This window comes from Sander vitreus, chromosome 7 (genome assembly GCF_031162955.1).
Source record: "Sander vitreus isolate 19-12246 chromosome 7, sanVit1, whole genome shotgun sequence".
In the NCBI taxonomy this organism is placed as follows: Eukaryota; Metazoa; Chordata; class Actinopteri; order Perciformes; family Percidae; genus Sander; species Sander vitreus.
The window spans coordinates 16,601,204-16,620,110 of record NC_135861.1 but is presented as its reverse complement, the minus strand read 5'-3'; the positions used below and the strand labels follow the sequence as shown (position 1 = coordinate 16,620,110).

General features: G+C 41.3%; 1 protein-coding gene across 1 annotated transcript; it reads left to right on the top strand.

Moving 5' to 3' along the window:
• The first annotated feature begins 3,459 nt into the window (after positions 1 to 3,459).
• On the top strand, positions 3,460 to 9,644 carry slc26a10 (solute carrier family 26 member 10). The gene is made up of 18 exons (XM_078253957.1): positions 3,460 to 3,926; positions 4,425 to 4,535; positions 4,700 to 4,857; positions 5,002 to 5,166; positions 5,247 to 5,399; positions 5,490 to 5,572; positions 5,665 to 5,812; positions 5,904 to 6,017; positions 6,338 to 6,415; positions 6,502 to 6,597; positions 7,107 to 7,213; positions 7,545 to 7,614; positions 7,801 to 7,983; positions 8,096 to 8,150; positions 8,334 to 8,422; positions 8,514 to 8,568; positions 8,689 to 8,795; positions 8,934 to 9,644. Exons 1-18 carry the CDS (start codon positions 3,662 to 3,664, stop codon positions 8,970 to 8,972), a joined length of 2,076 nt encoding a protein of 691 aa, XP_078110083.1. The 5' UTR covers positions 3,460 to 3,661; the 3' UTR covers positions 8,973 to 9,644.
• The last annotated feature ends 9,263 nt before the right edge of the window (positions 9,645 to 18,907 follow it).

The following is an 18,907-nucleotide window of genomic DNA, read 5'->3' as shown; positions in this document are numbered from 1 at the left end:
AGGAGACAGGGTGGATGAGATATTTTTATAATGTGATTAATGCTAATGCAACAAGCAGAGTGGGATCATGCCAGACATAACTACAAGCCTCTAAACACTTCAGAAGTGTTTTTTTATGAGCCAAGAATAACAACCTAAAATGGAAACAAGACATACTACAGAGTATCAGAACATTATTAATATTCATGTAATTTCACACTTGAAAGTGACTTCACATTTAAAATATGCATGTTTGTCGGACAAAAATGGTCGTATCACTCCACACATTTTGTGTCCACAAAAAAGGTGCTGATATGTTTGCTGTTGCTTTTAAGCTAATTGAATACACATTCGATTGTAAAAGTGGCACAACTGTATACTTTGTGGCTCGGTGTGCCACTCAGGTATTCCCATTTTCATTGTTTAAATTTATAAAGAGCTGTCTGTGTTTTGATGGAGCAGAAGGGTTTCGTCTAGTTTGGGGTTAACACTCCATATCCTTTTCCATTCAACGCATTGTTCCTTTTACCACTGATTAATATCTTGTTTAAACAGCCCGCAGACACACCACGCCGTCTGTATGTTCATAAATCCTCTGGAGCTGATCAACACAATGGCCCACATTCCAGGCATTTAAAGGAAGTCCCTTATATCACTGCATCGCCTCTCCACCAGAGACACAGACAATCTAGGAATATGACACTGGAACAAAAACAACTCTCGACATGCACGTCTGTTTATTTCATTTAGCTTAAAACATTAGTGAGACAGGGACACATCACACTTTGGGGGGTGTCCATCCAGTGCTTTACCTTTGTAATGCATCGCTGAACCTCTCACCTACACCCTGTTTGACTTGAGTTACATCTTTAGCAATGTTTTCTCTTTAATGGAATAACAACAGCATGGGCAAAATGTCCTGAAATGAAGACATTTATCAGGGTTAAATCATTTGACCTGGCTCCAGCATTGTCGCTGTATGTGGGATTACCAAACACCCCCTGCTAATTATGGCTTTCTCTGGGCTGATGAGGTGACACACGGTGTGAAAATAAAAATGATTTCATATCCATTAGATTAAAACTGCGCTAATGACAATTTTTACATTAGTCAGAGGTCTCCCGCAGTGATTAACTCACAGTTATCCAAACTCTGCAGCTCTGCACAGTTTTTTTACCCCCTTTTAGCTTGTTGTCTTATTTGATGCAAATGTATTGTCTTACCGTGCTCATCAACCCCATTTACAGCAGCAACATCTGGCCCCTGTTTTTGTAAAAAACAACAACAAATACTGTATGCTACCTGCCCAGTTCCAAAGAACAGACAGACAAAGGGAGCATCTAGCTAGTAAATGAAGCAAGTTAAATATCCAAATATTTTCCTCTGGAGTTGGAGACCAAGACAGAGTTAAAAGTAGAGTGAATATTGGACTTACATATTACAACTTCTTATGGTGATATTACGTTAGGTAAACGGACCTACATACAGAAGGTTGTTATGGGTAACCAAAGGTCACACATGCTGACATGCACACCTTCAAAATCTAAACCCAAGCGTCAAGCAAGTTAATTGGTTGATTTAGCTCCTGTCGGTTCGAACCTGAGACAAAAACGTTACAATGGCTTTACAGCTTTAACGTAAAGGTTAAAGAAACCTAGCTTTTAGTATAAGGTTTTCAGTTTTTATTAATTGTTTTTTCAGTAATTGTATTCATCAGTATGGTGAACACCATACTCTAATGGCCGTTTTACAGTAGCCGCATCCAAGCTTGCGCGCGCCAATGTGACGTCAAAATGACGTAGATCTTGATGGCGTGCCAGGATTTTGAGTGCGTGAGTAGAGGTCGTGAACCACTCTATTTTTTTCAGCGGCGCGTGACAAAGCGGAAACAGGAGGCCTGAACGAGTTCACTGACAACCAGATGCCAGGACTCTCAGAGTAACTGCAAGCCTTACTGGGTTAAGATGAGTTATTTTATGGTGAATGAAAGGCTTGATCCGACGAAGTAGGTCATCGAATCAAATCGAAGCATTGACGGCAATGCTGCTGCCAGTTCTGCCATGGTTTACCTTTTTCTTCTGCTTCTAGTCCGTAGAAATAGCAAAGTCGGTAGCTTTCCTCATTAGCGCCACCTCTGTTCAGGAGAAGACTGCAACTAGTGTTGCGACCACCACACGGGAGTATAAATAGTTACGGCGCTGCCATGACGTCACATTTGCGCGTGCCAGGTTGGGAACGGCCAGTGTACTGAACATTTAAGTTTGGAAAACATTGACCATATTTGTTGGGTGGCACCTGTCAAGTTGACAATGCCAGTAAAATACGCTGTAAGCTTGCGTTCAAGTTACCATGCTGGATGATCGATTACATTTCCCCCCCCTGATATAGCAACAAGGTAAAAACAGCATCACAAATGCAATGCTAGATGCTTTGTCATCTTTGCTGAAGATTTGAACGTGTGGTACGGTACATTTTGAGGGGGTTTTAAACTTTCTGCCCTTCTATCCAAGGTCTTGGCCTATTCAAGCGAAAATCCTTGGGTGTTGTCCTGTGCAACAATAGAAAACGATGGCATTGCCTGCACTTCCTCACGTAGCCTTCGAGATGGGAGAGGTTAAACTCTAACCCATTCACAGCACCCAATACTGGGCTTACACCAAAGATACATTTCCCTTGTTTTTGTATCCACCAGTCAGTCTGAACCTCTCTTGAGATTGTGATTTCCGTTTGCCTCATACTCTCACAAACGTTCAAGACATCAAGTTCTATTTTGATCATAAAGATGGTTAGATTTCCAAGCTACATTTTGTAAACAATATTTTATGGCCAGTAGACATACGCATCATGTTTCAAACTTGTACACTCCCATCTGACAAAGAACAGCATCTCACTCATTAAAGACAATCTGATCAGAGTCAAGGTGTGGTTTGATCCATGAACCAGGCTGCCATGTGTGATTGAGTTTCACAGAGGTCTCATGGGTACCAGAGCCCTTTTCCTTGTGGCTACACAGTTTAAACACCCACCCATTACAGACATCCATCCTTCTCGGAAATGAACTCCTCGCTAACAGACATGGTTTGAGGTTACACCTCAGCTCCACCAACAATACGACTTTGATCTCTTTAGGCGTTTCACAGTGGTATACATTGTATGACTTAATTGTGCCTCCTCTGAGCTTGTACCTCCCTCATAGCTCTCTGAAGGACATAAAGGAGGATATACTGTGTAGTGCAAAGGATGGTGTGTGTGTGTGTGTGTGTGTGTGTGTGTGTGTGTGTGTGTGTGTGTGTGTGTGTGTTTATGTGTGTGTTTGGAGTGAGGGAGGGGTTGTGAGTGATGGAAAGGCAGATTGTATGCCTGACTTTCTACTTTGTGTTGAAAAAAATCCTTCGAGCAGTAGGACCCAGAGGATTTTTGTAGGGGGAAAAAACTGGACCAGCACACCTTTATGTTGTCTGAGGCAGGACAAAGATGTGAAAAAAGTTCTTCAACACTGTAACAAAATAGGTTGAGCTTTGAGCCATGTCATTGGCTAAGAAGAGTCTGACAGGAAAATGCAATGGCTCTTGAGGTCAGGGCAGACCCTGCTATAAATGTATTGCAACAGTCTAACACCTTTACTGACTTTACTACAGCGCTTGCATGGTGAGCTATCATCTCTCATCTCTACAGGGACAATATGAGTGCTTCTGTGGCCGTGTACAGGAATATTTACACAGAGGACCGCTTCAAACAGGCCTACGGCTCCGATGATAGCACAAGTGGAAGTTTGCGGCTGCGGGACAAGCTTGCCGGGAGGTGCAGGTGTTCAAGGCAAACCTGCCTTCACCTGTTGAGGGAGAGAGTGCCCATTTTCAACTGGCTGCCAAGATACAGACTAAAGAAATGGATTTTAGGAGATACTATTGGAGGACTGACAGTTGGTATTCTTCACATTCCGCAAGGTGAGTTTACATATACATCATCAAAAAGGGAAAAGATAGTTTGTTTTCTATTACATTATTTGAATATGTTAATTATGAGTATTAAATTATTTCATTTTAGAATCAATTGAGCCAACAATACCAAAATGATAATTATAATAATAATAATAATAATAATAACAACAACATTAACAATAATAATAACATTATTATTATTATTATAAATAAAACCCTAAAAATACACACAGTTTTTATTAACATGATTGTAATAATTAATATGAATAACTATGCCAAAAAATTGGAGCAAGTATTGCAAGGTTAGAATAGTGTTTACATTTTATAGAAATGAAGGCTAAACTGTCAAAATCTCTGCATTATCACAGTGGAGAGACTAAATACAAGTATTATAATTTATTAATATTTATTATTTGTGTACTTTGCATGCTTCAGCCATATAAGCCTATAAGAAAAAATGTGTTTATTGATGAACTGTCTTTTTGAATGTGCTTCCCTAAACAGGCATGGCCTTCGCGTTACTCACGTCTGTGGCACCAATATTTGGCCTTTACACCTCCTTCTTCCCTGTGGTCCTCTACATGTTTTTTGGCACAGGTCGCCATGTATCCACAGGTAAGACTTGCGTCCATATAACATCTATTGTATATTTTAGAAAAGCATAGCAAACATCATTAATCAAAATAAATAAATGATTTACATTATGTCACACATGCATCCTGAACTCAATGTGTCAGTTATAATGTGTTCTACTGTTACTGAGATGGGCTCATTCTCAGGTACCTTTGCTGTGGTGAGTCTGATGACTGGTTCTGTAGTGGAGCAGCTGGTTCCCACTCCTCTGGAGATGAACTCCAGTTCGTCTGAAGTGGCCGACTTTGAGGCCCAGAGGATTGGTGTTGCTTCAGCTGTAGCACTCCTCTCAGGAATTATTATGGTAAGAAAACCTATGGATTAAACACAAAGTCACAAAATGAAAATAGTAATGCAACTGAGATCTGTCGTTTTGTAAAGACTAGCAGACTTGCTTTGGCCGACACAGCTCATAATTCTATTTTTATTATTATCTCTTGTGCCCCAGCTCTGTATGTTTGGTCTTCAGCTGGGCTTCCTCTCCACCTATCTGTCAGAGCCAATTGTTAAGGCTTTCACCAGTGCTGCTGCCTTCCATGTTACCATCTCGCAGCTGCAAAGCATGCTGGGGCTGCGGCTCCCTCGCCACACTGGGTCCTTTTCCCTCTTTAAGGTAAGCAGTGATTCAAGATGGATGTTATTATTTGGGCATTTAGTGCTGTTTGCTCACAGCTCACTGACTCGTGTGTTCAGACTTTAGCGTCTGTGATGGAGAACCTGCCTCACACTAACATGGCTGAGCTGCTGATCTCCTTGGTGTGTTTAGCTGTTCTGGTGCCAGTTAAGGAGATCAACATGCGTTACCGGCAGCGCCTGCGTACACCTATCCCCGTGGAGATCCTCACGGTTAGTCAACTGGATTTATGAACGTTTAGGGTATATATTTACAATATGATTAACAGGTTATAAGTCATGGTTTTATGTTTGCTTCTTCAGGTGATTATTGCTACAGGTGTGGCCTATGCCTCCTCGCTGGACTCTACTTACAACATTGAAATAGTTGGCCACATCCCAGCTGGGTAATCTTTTAGATTAGAAAAAAAACAGACCACAAAACAGTGATGAGTTTAGTAGCTTCCAGTAGTTTGACTTTGAATTCTCCTATTCTCAGATTCCCGGGGCCACAGATGCCTGCCTTGCACACTTTCCCTGACATTGCTGGAGACACAGTAGCCATAACATTTGTTGGTTATGCTGTGTCGGTTTCACTGGCAATGATCTATGCCGATAAACATGGATATTCCATACATCCCAACCAGGTAAAGTGTGATAATGTCACAGCTGCTTGTTGACATGTTAGATTCTCACCAATCTGTTAACTTTTTGGTTTGAACCTGTGCTTGATTTCAGGAGCTCCTGGCTCACGGTATCTCCAACACAGTGTCTTCTTTTTTTACCTGCTTTCCCAGCTCAGCCACTCTTGCCACCACTAATATACTCGAGAGTGCTGGAGGATACACACAGGTATTGTACATGATATACAGTAACTTCTGTGTATCACACTCACAAGCCACTGGTAGGCTCTTTGTCTTAAAGGCCGAATCTGCAATACAAATGTAAACAGGAGGGTCACACAAGGAAAAAAAGAAAACTCTATTATCACTCTCAAATTGATTGAAAGGGACTTTAATATAAAGACAAACACTAGCAAGTACATTTAAGTGTAAATAGTAAATATGTTTACTGATGCTTTAAAGACATCAGCAAAAAAGGCCGATATTATGATTAACAGAGAAATACATGTATACTCAACATACAAAATACAATTGTGTTTGTTCCTGCAGCTCTCCGGCTTGTTCACAAGTCTGGTTGTTCTGGTTGTCCTGCTGCTGATTGGACCGCTGTTCTATTTCCTACCAAAGGTGTGTTTGTATGTGTGTATCTGTACAAGAATGAGAGAAAGAAAGAGGGAAATTTCACTCATCTCCCCCTTTATCTATCTCCCCAGGCAGTCCTGGCATGCATCAACGTCACCAGCCTCAGGCAGATGTTCCTGCAGTTCCAGGAGTTACCTGAACTGTGGAGAATCAGCAGGATTGACTTTGTAAGGCAATAGATTAGTACAGCAATATAAGACATACAACTGTATTGTGCAATATGGTCCCATTGCAAAAGAATAAAACACAAGAGAATGAAAGGAAGATGGTGAATTAGCTCCCTAGTTATTATTAGGTCAACAACTGACCCATAGAGCACAGCTAATTGGGTCTTTCAGTATATTTACATATTGGCTCATATTATCCTGCTCAGGCTGAGGTTATTTACAAAACGTTCAAAACTATGCTTAATTCACCTCATCTGGATTAAAATATTTGTTATACAGTCTGACAGCTGCCTGCAAATTGATGATGCATGCATTTTGAAACAATAACTGTTGCAAGGTATTTGAAATAAACACTGTTCTAGCCAAGGAGAATCAGGTATAAATCAGGCCATGGGCTCATGAGCTAGTAGAGCACAGGTTGCACACACTGATTGCTTTGCTGGAATTAACCATCATTGATGTGCCTCGTTATATCCTGACATGACAATACATTGTCCTGGCTGGTGCAGATGGTTTGGGTGGTAACCTGGCTCTCTGTAGTGGTACTCAACGTAGATGTTGGCCTGGCTATCGGAGTGGTTTTCTCTATGATGACCGTCATCTGCCGCACACAAAGGTACATTTTCCATTCCCATGCACAAATACTATGGTGCAATTCAGCGAGTGCTCTTGCCGATTACTCTCTTTTAAGAAATACCATGTTCATCTGGGTTAAACATGAACTGAGATGATCAATAATCTGCGGCAAGAATTATGTAAAAGTAGGTCTTATAAGCTCTTATAAGCTCTAGAAGCAACCAAATTATAATTGACAGTGCTATACCTGTATTTGGAGCTCTGAACTAAAATTCATCACAGAGAAATAGAGAATCACGTCATACCTGTCAAGCTATGTCGATTATATGTTATAATGTGTTCATTAAAGTTGATGATTCATGGTTCAACAGGGCTGGTTGTTCAGTGCTTGGTCGGGCCAGTAACACAGAAATTTACAGACCTCTGGAGAACCACAGCAAGGTGAGGATGCTCTTACTGCTTAATACTTGTATTTATTTTGATTAACATGAGTGCAAGGACTTTTATTAAACTTAAATTTTAGGCACATAGAATCTTAATTTCTTATTCCAACAACAAGTGATAATCATAATCTCAGAGTGCAGACTATCCTAGAATGAAGTTAGGATGCTACTGTTTTCCTTTCAGTGCTATGAGGTACCTGGGGTGAAGATCCTGACATACAATGGGCCTATTTACTACGGCAACCGTAGCTTCTTCAGGGAGGAGATGAGCAGGCTGCTAGGCCTGACGCCAGAGAGAATCCGCAGCCGAGAGAAAGCTAGGAAAGCCCTGGAGAAAAGGGAGAGAGAGGCCATCGTCAGCACTGTGGTACAGCTACTGCAATCACTAAATGAGCGGAGTTAAAACAACATTTTGTAATTCACACTGTAAAGTTTAATTTCAGTATCTTATTGTTGTTTTTCTATGTATTGTTGTTTAGGAAAGAGCCATTGCAAACACATCATTTTCTTCAGAAAATGAGTTCTTTAAATCTGGTAAGTACTAAAAACATTGTGGTGGTTCTGTGTGGGTGATAATACATTTGCATAGTTCCAAAAAATAAAAGCTTTAAATAACAACAGTTATTTGGCCTTTACGAATGACAGTTGTATTTACATTTTTTGTAGACATGTATAATATCAAGCTTTTCTTTCATTTCTTTTTTTCCTTTTCTGTAGAAACATCTGAGAGTGATGTTCAGGCAGTGTTAATTGATTGCAGCAGTGTGACTTTTGTTGATGTTGCTGGAGCAAGACTCTTTACACAGGTTAGTCTAAAGCGAGACATTATGCTTCAAACTTCATTCCATTTCTTTGTGCATTGTGTCAACATAATTGATCGCTATTGGGTTTTTGCAGATGTGTACTGAATGCCAGAAAGTTGGAGTTTATGTATATTTGGCAAACTGCAATGGTAAGGCCTATGTGTTTGAATTGTTTGCTTTCTTATGGTTTTCCCTATGGTATTCTGGGTTTATACTAGTTTATTCACTTGCATACATTGAATACTGATCAATGATTTCTATCCCCCTAGAGAGCGTATTGAAGATCCTAACATCAAGTGGTCTAATGACCTACATGAACCCTCAACATATTTTTGTCACTGTTCATGATGCAGTGATGTATATTCAACAGCAGAAGGTAAGCTAGAAAGTTTAAATTTTCACAAATATAAAAACACTTTGTTTACGATGCTTACGATGTAGATTGATAGATTGTAGAATCTACAATATGTAGATTGTCCTGAACAAACAATGCAATTTCTGTTGTCTTCTGTAGGAAAAACCTCCAGAGAACACCACGACTGTTTGGGTATGAGCCAGGAGGCAGTGATGATGAGTCATGCTCCCAGCAACGAGGGGCCTTGGGCTACAAAGACAGAGGACAATAAGACTTCCACATGTTGTAGAGATTATGTCTCTCAGCTGTATAGCAGTGATTCAGCATTTGGTCCAGATTTCACGATATACCAGTGTTTCAAAGAAGCAGTAGCCTGTTGTAGCACTATGTCATGAATTACAATACTTATTACATTACAGTGTTACCAGTTTTCTCATAGATATTGAACTCACTCCTAGCACACTTCAATCTGATATAGATAAACAGTAACACATCTCAATCTCCTCATATATTTGGTGTAAAATTTATTTTTGACTTATGAGTATAAAGCTGTATATGACAGATGTTAATGGTTACTTTTTCTGTTCTGTATTGTTTTATATGCTGGAATATTAGCATAGTGATATTTATTTAGTTTCTATTTGTTTGCAATACAGATTAATATAAAGTGCACTGAATAGTTTGTTGTATTTTACTTTGTGTATTTATATGTTTTGAAATATATGATTGAATTTACAGTAAATGCCATCCAATACTGTCTTAAAATGTTTCGTCTTTTTAACTCCCGAGAGACTGCACAATATATTGTATGAATGACTTTTGTATTTGTCAGCAACTGTGCCATCCACTGGCTGTTTTGACAATAAATATATCTCCAAAAACAGAACTTCACAGTGAATTAAAATGGCATTTAATACATTACATTTAAATACATTTAATAAAATCAAAGAAATTGGATAATAGGTTTCTAAATCAAGACATGGGATAGAGTGGTTATTAAGTATGAATACATTTTAGGAGGAAACAGTGTGGAATGTGAACCACGCCACTGTGTCAGGTTTTGAAGAGAGAAGAACGGCAGTCTTTGTATTTGGTGAGGTACTGTAGACCTGTGTGTCTGCACTGAGATATGATCAAAAGTGAAAAATACAGGATTCAAAACAATCCTGTATTTAAAGAAGACAAAGGATTTGTTTGCCACACAACAAGGGGTAAAATTGGAAAGTAATCCAACAAGTCATCAATCATACAGAATGCTGGTTTATTTAACATGCAAGCTACACACGTGTCAATTTGTGTATATTTTCATATAAACTTGCTAAATAAGATAAAATGTTTTTACTGCAGAAAGAAAGTTTGTATGTGTTTATAAAACTGTTATAAGATGTTGAAGGTGTGTTTTACCAGAGGCTGTAAATGCCATATTGAAAGTGATGTCTTCCTCACCACCATGATGCCCTCTGCTGTCCAACAGTTAAAGGTTTCCCCCCACTGCTCATCATCATAATCCTGTTACCTTGACCTGATAAAACTATACGTAGTGTGGGTTCAAAACCAGGACGGAAAAGGAAAAAAAAAAAACTAATTATTTCCTTGCTTGATGTTGGATAGCCAAGTTATTAATTTTTTCCAGTGCATATTTCAAAGAGGTCTCTAGACACTGTACCCTTTGGGTTTTAAGCTCAAGGAGTGTTTCACTAATTGGCAGGAAGTAGTCCACTTCAATTAGAACATGGTACACAAGGCTCTGGCCAAATGTTTACTAAGCCAGATTCTACCGGCAGACCTCACACACACACACACACACACGCGCGCACACGCACACGCACACGCACACACACACACACACACACACACACACACACACACAGACAGACGCAAGTATTAAAAAAGTAACACTGCAAACTCCTCTGGGAATGTGAGCGATTTAATGACATCGCTTTGATTATGAAAAAGTGCTTACAGGTAATATGTAAATGTTTTTACAGTTATGTTAGTTAACCCAAACCTAACCAAATAAAAAGAAAACCCCAAAGAAATGGAACAAAAAAGACCACAAAAACAGTGGAATACAGTTTTTTTACAATCACTTTGGCCCTAATTTCAGAACCTTGACGTCATTTTTCAAAACTCACAACCAATGATCAAAATACACAATTTTCAAAACTCTAACACTTTTTTCAGTTGCTTGGATACAATACACATAAACCAAAGATCATTTGTTCATTTAACAAAGATCACCTGTTCAATATGACACAACTTAACATCATAGTACTACTATTTCAAAAAGCAATTCACACTTTACATTTCAAGGCAAGGCAGCTTTATTTGTATAGCACATTTCAGCAACAGGGCAATTCAAAGTGCTTTACATGAAAACAGATTAAAAAATTAAAAACAGATTTACATGAAAACAGATAAAAAAATAAAAAACAGATAAAATACGAGAAAATTTTTTTTTACAGTGCAGTATAAGGAATTAAACATTGAAGAGCAGTTAAAACAGTTAAATATATAAAAGCAGATAAAATAACTTTCCTGGACTCAGTGATCCAGTTTTTGGAAAGCCAAAGCTTTTGATTTCAAAATTTTGATTTCAGATGACTGTCTATTAATTTCATTACAATGATCTAACTATCAATCGATACAACTACTCAAAATGATAAGTAACTGTTGCATTACTCTTAATGCATAGTTGTATGGAAACAGACTAACAATATTCCATGTTTAGATCATGAAAGTTTCAAGATAACGAGATTCATTGTCATCAATTAGTGTGGAGCATGAACCAATTAGACTACATTATCTTTGGCTGTAATATTTCATCATCATTCTTTACTGTAATGTACTACTGTTTATCAGACACTGTTTCTATGATCCCATGTACCACCTTTACTGCAATGTACTACTGTTTATCAGACACTGTTTCTATGGTCCCATGTACCACCTTTACTGCAATGTACTACTGTTTATCAGACACTGTTTCTATGGTCCCATGTACCACCTTTTCAGACTATTTACAGTATTGACAGTACTGCACTGTATGCATGCAGGCCCTTGGAATTGCTTGTCCAATTCTGCCAACTCGTTACTGATGATTGAGATATATACTTTATATATATACTTTATATATACATATACATATATACTCGTACCACATTGTTCGCCATGCCCGATGGTTTTTTCCAAAATGTTTGGCTAATTGCAATGTAGATGAGAACCTGCGGCCAAATCCACAAGACAGAGTTGATGAATATGTAGAAGTACAGTAATCACTTCTTTGTTTTGCTTTTTACAGTACAAGCAAGTTGAGGAACACTGCATTTGATGTTTTACAGTACTGTCTTTTCTTTTCTATTTTGTAGCTAGTTATTTTGCTTTGATTCAAATAAACCTATGTTGTGATCGTACTGTATTGTTTTTCATAAATACATCTCAGGTTTTGTTCAGTGATTCCACTGTGTCTGTAGTATTCTCTTTACTACTGCAGTACTTTTACAGGGATGTATTTACATCTAGTACCATAATGAAACATGTATCACCTATTTTGTACTACAGTATTTAATGACTGTATGAACAATGACCCAGTGAAACTATGGGTAGCTTGTGTGTGGGTGATCTAAAGTAACGTTTCAATGGTATTTGACAATAAATTTGTTTTTTGAACCAATGATTGTGCAATTGCAATATTTCTTTAAAGATATGAATGCACAATGCAATGTTTTGAACATTGGACAGCCTGTGTTACAACTGATGATTGTTTTGAGTTTTGTGTCTAGAGTTTTGAAAAATGACGCCAAGGTTCTGAAATTAGTAGCAAAGTGATTGTAAAAAAACTGTAATACAATTTACAAAAGGATAAAACATCAAGTATTTTGTTATTTCTAATTTATGCAATTTGTACAGAAACAGCAAAAGCAGCAATCGTTGAAATGTACTGGAAAACACAGACACTAACCCAACCAAGAGTACACATAATTAGTATGAACTGATACTTCTACTACTAATATTGGTAATACAATTATAATAATGTTAGGTTCCTCATGACAAAGCAGAGGATCATTTAACTTGTGTGGCATTTTTGTCTGATCTTTTGTTTCCATCTTGTGGTGAAATGTTGGAATGACAGTCTCAGCAGGTTCTTTATCATGCAGCAGGGATCTTCAACAGAGGGTCCTCAGAGTCAATGCAGGGGGGCCTCCAAATTAGTCCTAATTTTTTAAGTTTCAAAAAAAGTCTTAACATGAATCTAACATATAAGCAAATATAAATCCCCACTGATGATACGCTTACTGGCCTATAGTATTCCCTAAAATAGCCATGCACAGATACAGTTAATCCTAAGGATTCACTGTGCCAGATGTATGTTTTAACATTAAAACATGATTTATAAAGCCATGCCAACAATTATGAGGCTATTTTAATAACCTAGTATTCTATACAAAAAATTATGTGTAAAGGCTTTAGGCTGCCCTGCATGTTATTGTAGGCCTAGTTTAATATGCAACTCACTTTTATACAATATATGTAGTAGGGGGTCCCTGCTTCATCTGTCATCATGAGTTTCTGTTGACAGAGTCAGCTGTCACCGTAGGAACAAAACCCTAAATAAAAAGTGTATTAACTTCTTTATTTATTGTAATGAAGGTCCTCTCATCACTAAAATTTTGCAGCATTAGTACGCTGTAGCTCATTATGTTACGGGTAAATGAAATGAGGCACAAAAGTTTTGAATATTTATTGGAAAATGTTAACAATCTGTTTTGTGGAGGTTGAAACTGGAGGCTAGTCCTGTCAAGAGAAACACATGTACCCAGTTTGCTAGTTTCGTTACCTAAACACGTGCAGTATGGTATAATCTTTGCCTAATTAATTGAATGCAGGTTAACAGTTGTTGCTTGTACAATAGTAAAGTTTGTGTTCAAGTAAGTCAACTCTGGTTGTGTCCATAGACAGTGAAAGAAATGGACCAACAGTGGTCTTTAGAAATAAACAATGGACAAATAGTCTTTAAATGCTTCAGATGTAAAGTTATTCGCTGTCAAAGTAACGTCAAAATGAATGGCAGTCAATGGAATGCTAACGGCGGGTGATGGCTTGTTAGCATCAAAATGGCGCCATGGGGTACGTGTTGTGGAGAGAGACCATAGACTGTATATAAGAATGGACCAACAGATCCCATCGCTCTGGACGGAGACCAGTGAAGGCCTTTAGAAGCACTTTTCCGGTGAGCGCTGAGCGTTACTGCGCAGCCTCCAACTGAAACGATGTAAATGTGACGTGAGCAATGTGTCTGAAAGTTGTAAGTCTTCTGGTAGCTGTGCCAAGAGAAACCTCAATCATTCCCAATCTTGCAGAGACGTAGAGCGTAGGTATATGTAAGGAGATAACATGGACACAGGCTAATTATTGCTAACTAAAATGCTAGTTAACATTAGTAATTAAACTTAAACAGCTAATGTAAGTCCAAACTGCCTGCAAGCTTCTCCTGTACTATACGGTAATTCCTGTACTATGCGACAGTAAGTCGCGTGGTTATGACACAATCGTTAGCCTATTTTTACAAAAAACGTATACTACGGAGCCATAACGTGAGGTACAAGGTAATGGAGCCTTTTATACATTGTCATGTTTCTTTAGAAATAAACAATGGACAAATAAAGTCTTTAAACGCTTCAGATGTAAAGTTATTTGCTGTCAAAGTGACGTCAAAATGAATGGCAGTCAATGGAATGTTAACGTCGGGTGATCGCTTTGTAGCATCAAAATGGTGCCATAGTAGATTTGAGCTCTGAAGCGAAGCTTACCCCCTTGAGAGAGACCCCTTGGTTGTGTCAGGCTAAAGAGTCCCCAGGCTATCAAGCCCCATTTGAAAGATGATACCATGTTTTAAGTAGCGAAGGGGTGTTTGAGTACTTTAATTAACAGTACTTTGATGAATTGTTCAGAGTAACGATGTTTGATTGTCCATCCATCTTCATCCTCTTATCCGGGGTCGGGTCGCGGGAGTAGCAGCTCCAGCATGGGACCCCAAACTTCCCTTTCCCGGGCCACATTAACCAGCTCCGACTGGGGGATCCCGAGGCGTTCCTAGGCCAGGTTAGAGATATAATCCCTCCACCTAGTCCTGGGTCTCCCCCGAGGCCTCCTCCCAGCTGGACGTGCCTGGAACACCTCCCTAGGGAGGCGCCCAGGGGGCATCCTTACCAGATGCCCGAACCACCTCAACTGGCTCCTTTCGACGCAAAGGAGCAGCGGCTCTACTCCGAGCTCCTCACGGATAACTGAGCTTCTCACCCTATCTCTAAGTGAGACGCCAGCTACCCTCCTGAGGAAACCCATTTCGGCCGCTTGTACCCTGGATCTTGTTCTTTCGGTCATGACCCAGCCTTCATGACCATAGGTGAGGGTAGGAACAAAAACTGACCGGTAGATTGAGAGCTTTGCCTTCTGGCTCAGCTCTCTTTTCGTCACAACGGTGCGATAAATTGAATGTAATACCGCACCTGCTGTGCCGATTCTCCGACCAATCTCCCGCTCCATTGTCCCCTCACTCGCGAACAAGACCCCAAGGTACTTGAACTCCTTCACTTGGGGTAAGGACTCATTCCCTACCTGGAGAAGGCACTCCATCGGTTTCCTGCTGAGAACCATGGCCTCCGATTTAGAGGTGCTGATCCTCATCCCAGCCGCTTCACACTCGGCTGCGAACCGATCCAGTGAGTGCTGAAGGTCACAGGCCGATGATGCCATCAGGACCACATCATCTGCAAAAAGCAGCGACGAGATCCCCAGCCCACCGAACTGCAACCCCTCTCCACCCCGACTACGCCTCGATATCCTGTCCATAAATACTACAAACAGGATTGGTGACAAGGGCAGCCCTGGCGGAGGCCAACTCTCACCTGAAACCAGTCCGACTTACTGCCGAGAACCCGGACACAGCTCTCGCTTTGGTCGTACAGAGATTGGATGGCCCTGAGAAGGGACCCCCTCACCCCGTACTCGCAGCACCTCCCACAGTATCTCCCGGGGCACCCGGTCATACGCCTTCTCCAGATCCACAAAACACATGTAGACTGGTTGGGCATACTCCCAGGCTCCCTCCAGGATCCTTGCGAGAGTAAAGATCTGGTCCGTTGTTCCACGACCAGGACGGAATCCGCATTGTTCCTCTTCAACCTGAGATTCGACTATTGACCGAACCCTCCTTTCCAGCACCTTGGAGTAGACTTTACCGGGGAGGCTGAGAAGTGTGATACCCCTGTAATTGGCACACACCCTCTGGTCCCCCTTTTTAAAAAGGGGAACCACCACCCCGGTCTGCCACTCCTTAGACACCGTCCCAGACTTCCACGCAATGTTGAAGAGGCGTGTCAACCAAGACAACCCCTCCACACCCAGAGCCTTAAGCATTTCTGGACGGATCTCATCAATTCCTGGGGCTTTGCCACTGTGGAGTTGTTTAACTACCTCAGCAACCTCCACCAGGGAAATTGATGCCAATCCCCCCTCATCCTCCAGCTCTGCCTCTACCATACTCGTATGGTATTAGTCGGATTTAGGAGTTCGTCAAAGTGCTCCTTCCACCGCCCTATTACCTCCTCAGTTGAGGTCAACAGCGTCCCATCCTTACTGTACACAGCTTGGATGGTTCCCCGCTTCCCCCTCCTGAGGTGGCGAACGGTTTTCCAGAAGTACCTTGGTGCCGACCGAAAGTCCTTCTCCATGTCTTCTCCAAACTTCTCCCACACACGCTGCTTTGCCTCTTTCACGGCAGAGACTGCAGCCCTTTGGGCCCTTTGGTACCTTGCAACTGCCTCCGGAGTCGTCTGGGATAACATATCCCGGAAAGACTCCTTCTTCAGTCGGACGGCTTCACTGACCACCGGTGTCCACCATGGTGTTCGTGGGTTACCGCCCCTTGAGGCACCTAAGACCCTAAGACCACAGCTCCTCACCGCAGCTTCAGCAATGGAAACTTTGAACATTGTCCACTCGGGTTCAATGCCCCCAGCCTCCACAGGGATGCACGAAAAGCTCCGCCGGAGGTGTGAGTTGAAAGTCTGTCGGACAGGGGCCTCCTCCAGACGTTCCCAATTTACCCGCACTACCCGTTTGGGCTTACCAGGTCTGTCCAGAGTCTTCCCCCACCCCCTGACCCAACTCACCACCAGATGGTGATCGGTTGACAGCTCCGCCCCTCTCTTCACCCGAGTGTCCAAAACATACGGCCTCAGATCAGATGAAACGATTATAAAATCGATCATTGACCTTTGGCCTAGGGTGCTCTGGTACCAAGTACACTTATGAGCATCCCTATGTTCGAACATGGTGTTCATTATAGACAATCCATGACTAGCACAGAAGTCCAACAACAATGTTTGATTGTATGTAATGTATTTGATGTGGTTGTTATATTTTGTATAATTGTTTAAATTGAGTACATTTCGGATTGCTCTTGTACTGTGGTAGGGTCGAGATAATGTCAGTGGTAGGCTATAAAATGAGGAACTTTACCACATTATAACAATTTATTTATGTTCACAGAAAATATTCATATAGGCTTCGCCCTCTAAGGCTACTCTATTGGGTTTATCCCTTCGCACATGCGCAGTCGTGAAGATTTTCTTTCCTGCCCTTGCGTCCAGCACAGGTTTCACCTACGTCCGCATTGTTGAAGCTCGGCGGATCACCCTCTCTGCAGCTCTCAGCACCTTATAATAATAATAATAATAATAATAATAATAATTAATTTCACATGACAAGAAAAGTGATTAGGGATCAAGTCGGACACAAATCTAACTGGCATGCATTGGGCGGCGATCACCGGTGATCGATTCTGGCTCATCTCGAACGAGCCTAGAGTCTAAATAACCTAGCCTTGCCCATGTGCAAAACAGAAAGTTATCTGTCTAAAAACAAGACAGGAAGAGCACTACAAAGTTGGAGGATGTTACAGATACTCATTTGTGGAAATTCCCCAGATGACCAAATATAAAAACAAGTTGTGGCATTTATATTTAAGCAGTGATGCATTTTCAGCTCATGGCTATTACTTTGTAACCTTTCCTTTTTGTAAAACTATAGTTCAAGCAGTATAGTTCATTACAGTTTTTTTTATTGCTAAATGACAGTGCAACTGAAGCCACATGTGCAAAACTCTAACCACAGTCTGCACAGCAGCACTTCATGTGTAATTTTCATTGCTTGAACACAGTTTTCAAAACTCTACACTTATCCCATGGCTTTAAGCTCATGGCTATTACATTGTAACCTTTCCTTTTTGTAAAACTATAGTTCAAGCAGTGAGTTATCTCTTGACATATTAAAAAAGGTACATGAGGAACTTTACCACATTATAACAATTTATTTATGTTCTTCGCCCTCTAAGGCTACTCTGTTGGGTTTATCCCTTCACGCATGCGCAGTCGTGAAGATTTTCTTTCCCGCCCTTGCGTCCAGCACGGGCTTTCAACTACGTCCGCAGATACTGTATATAAACAGAGCGGACCCGTTACACATCTCCCACTTTTTCTTCAAGCTAGCAGTATGAAGACAAGCTTGGCATCAAGCAGTGTTCGCCTATGCCCCACCTGCCAGACCTGCCTCGGCGCTGCTCACGCCGGCCTGGCTCTCACCTCCGACGCCTCCTGCCAGTTCTGCGCCCGCCTGCCATCTAAAGAGCTTAACCGGTGGGCGGAAGCTTTTCTGGTTTGTCAGGCTAGCGGGGAAGGGGATGGCAGCTGGGTCACTGACCGGTCTCACCAGTGTGCGGCCCAGGGTCTCGCGGCACAGAACAATATTGCTTTGCTAGCCTCCGCCGTCTCCGCCATGGCCATCACTCCGGGAGCTGTTCCTCCGGAGCTAGCCACGGAAATTGGCAAAGCCATGACCGCCATCCTCACCCTGACCACGGCGTCCATGGTGGCGTTGTCCAGAGTCATGGCGTGGCAGACTGTGGCCCAGCGAAACATCTGGCTCCACATGTCACAGCTACCCACTGATGTCAGACACAAGCTTCTGTATGGCCCCATAGCTCCCGATGGACTATTTGGGCCCCGCCTACAGACAGCCATGTCCCACCTTCACCAAGCGGCCGAAGACGCGGAACAGCGTTGAAGGCTCGGCTC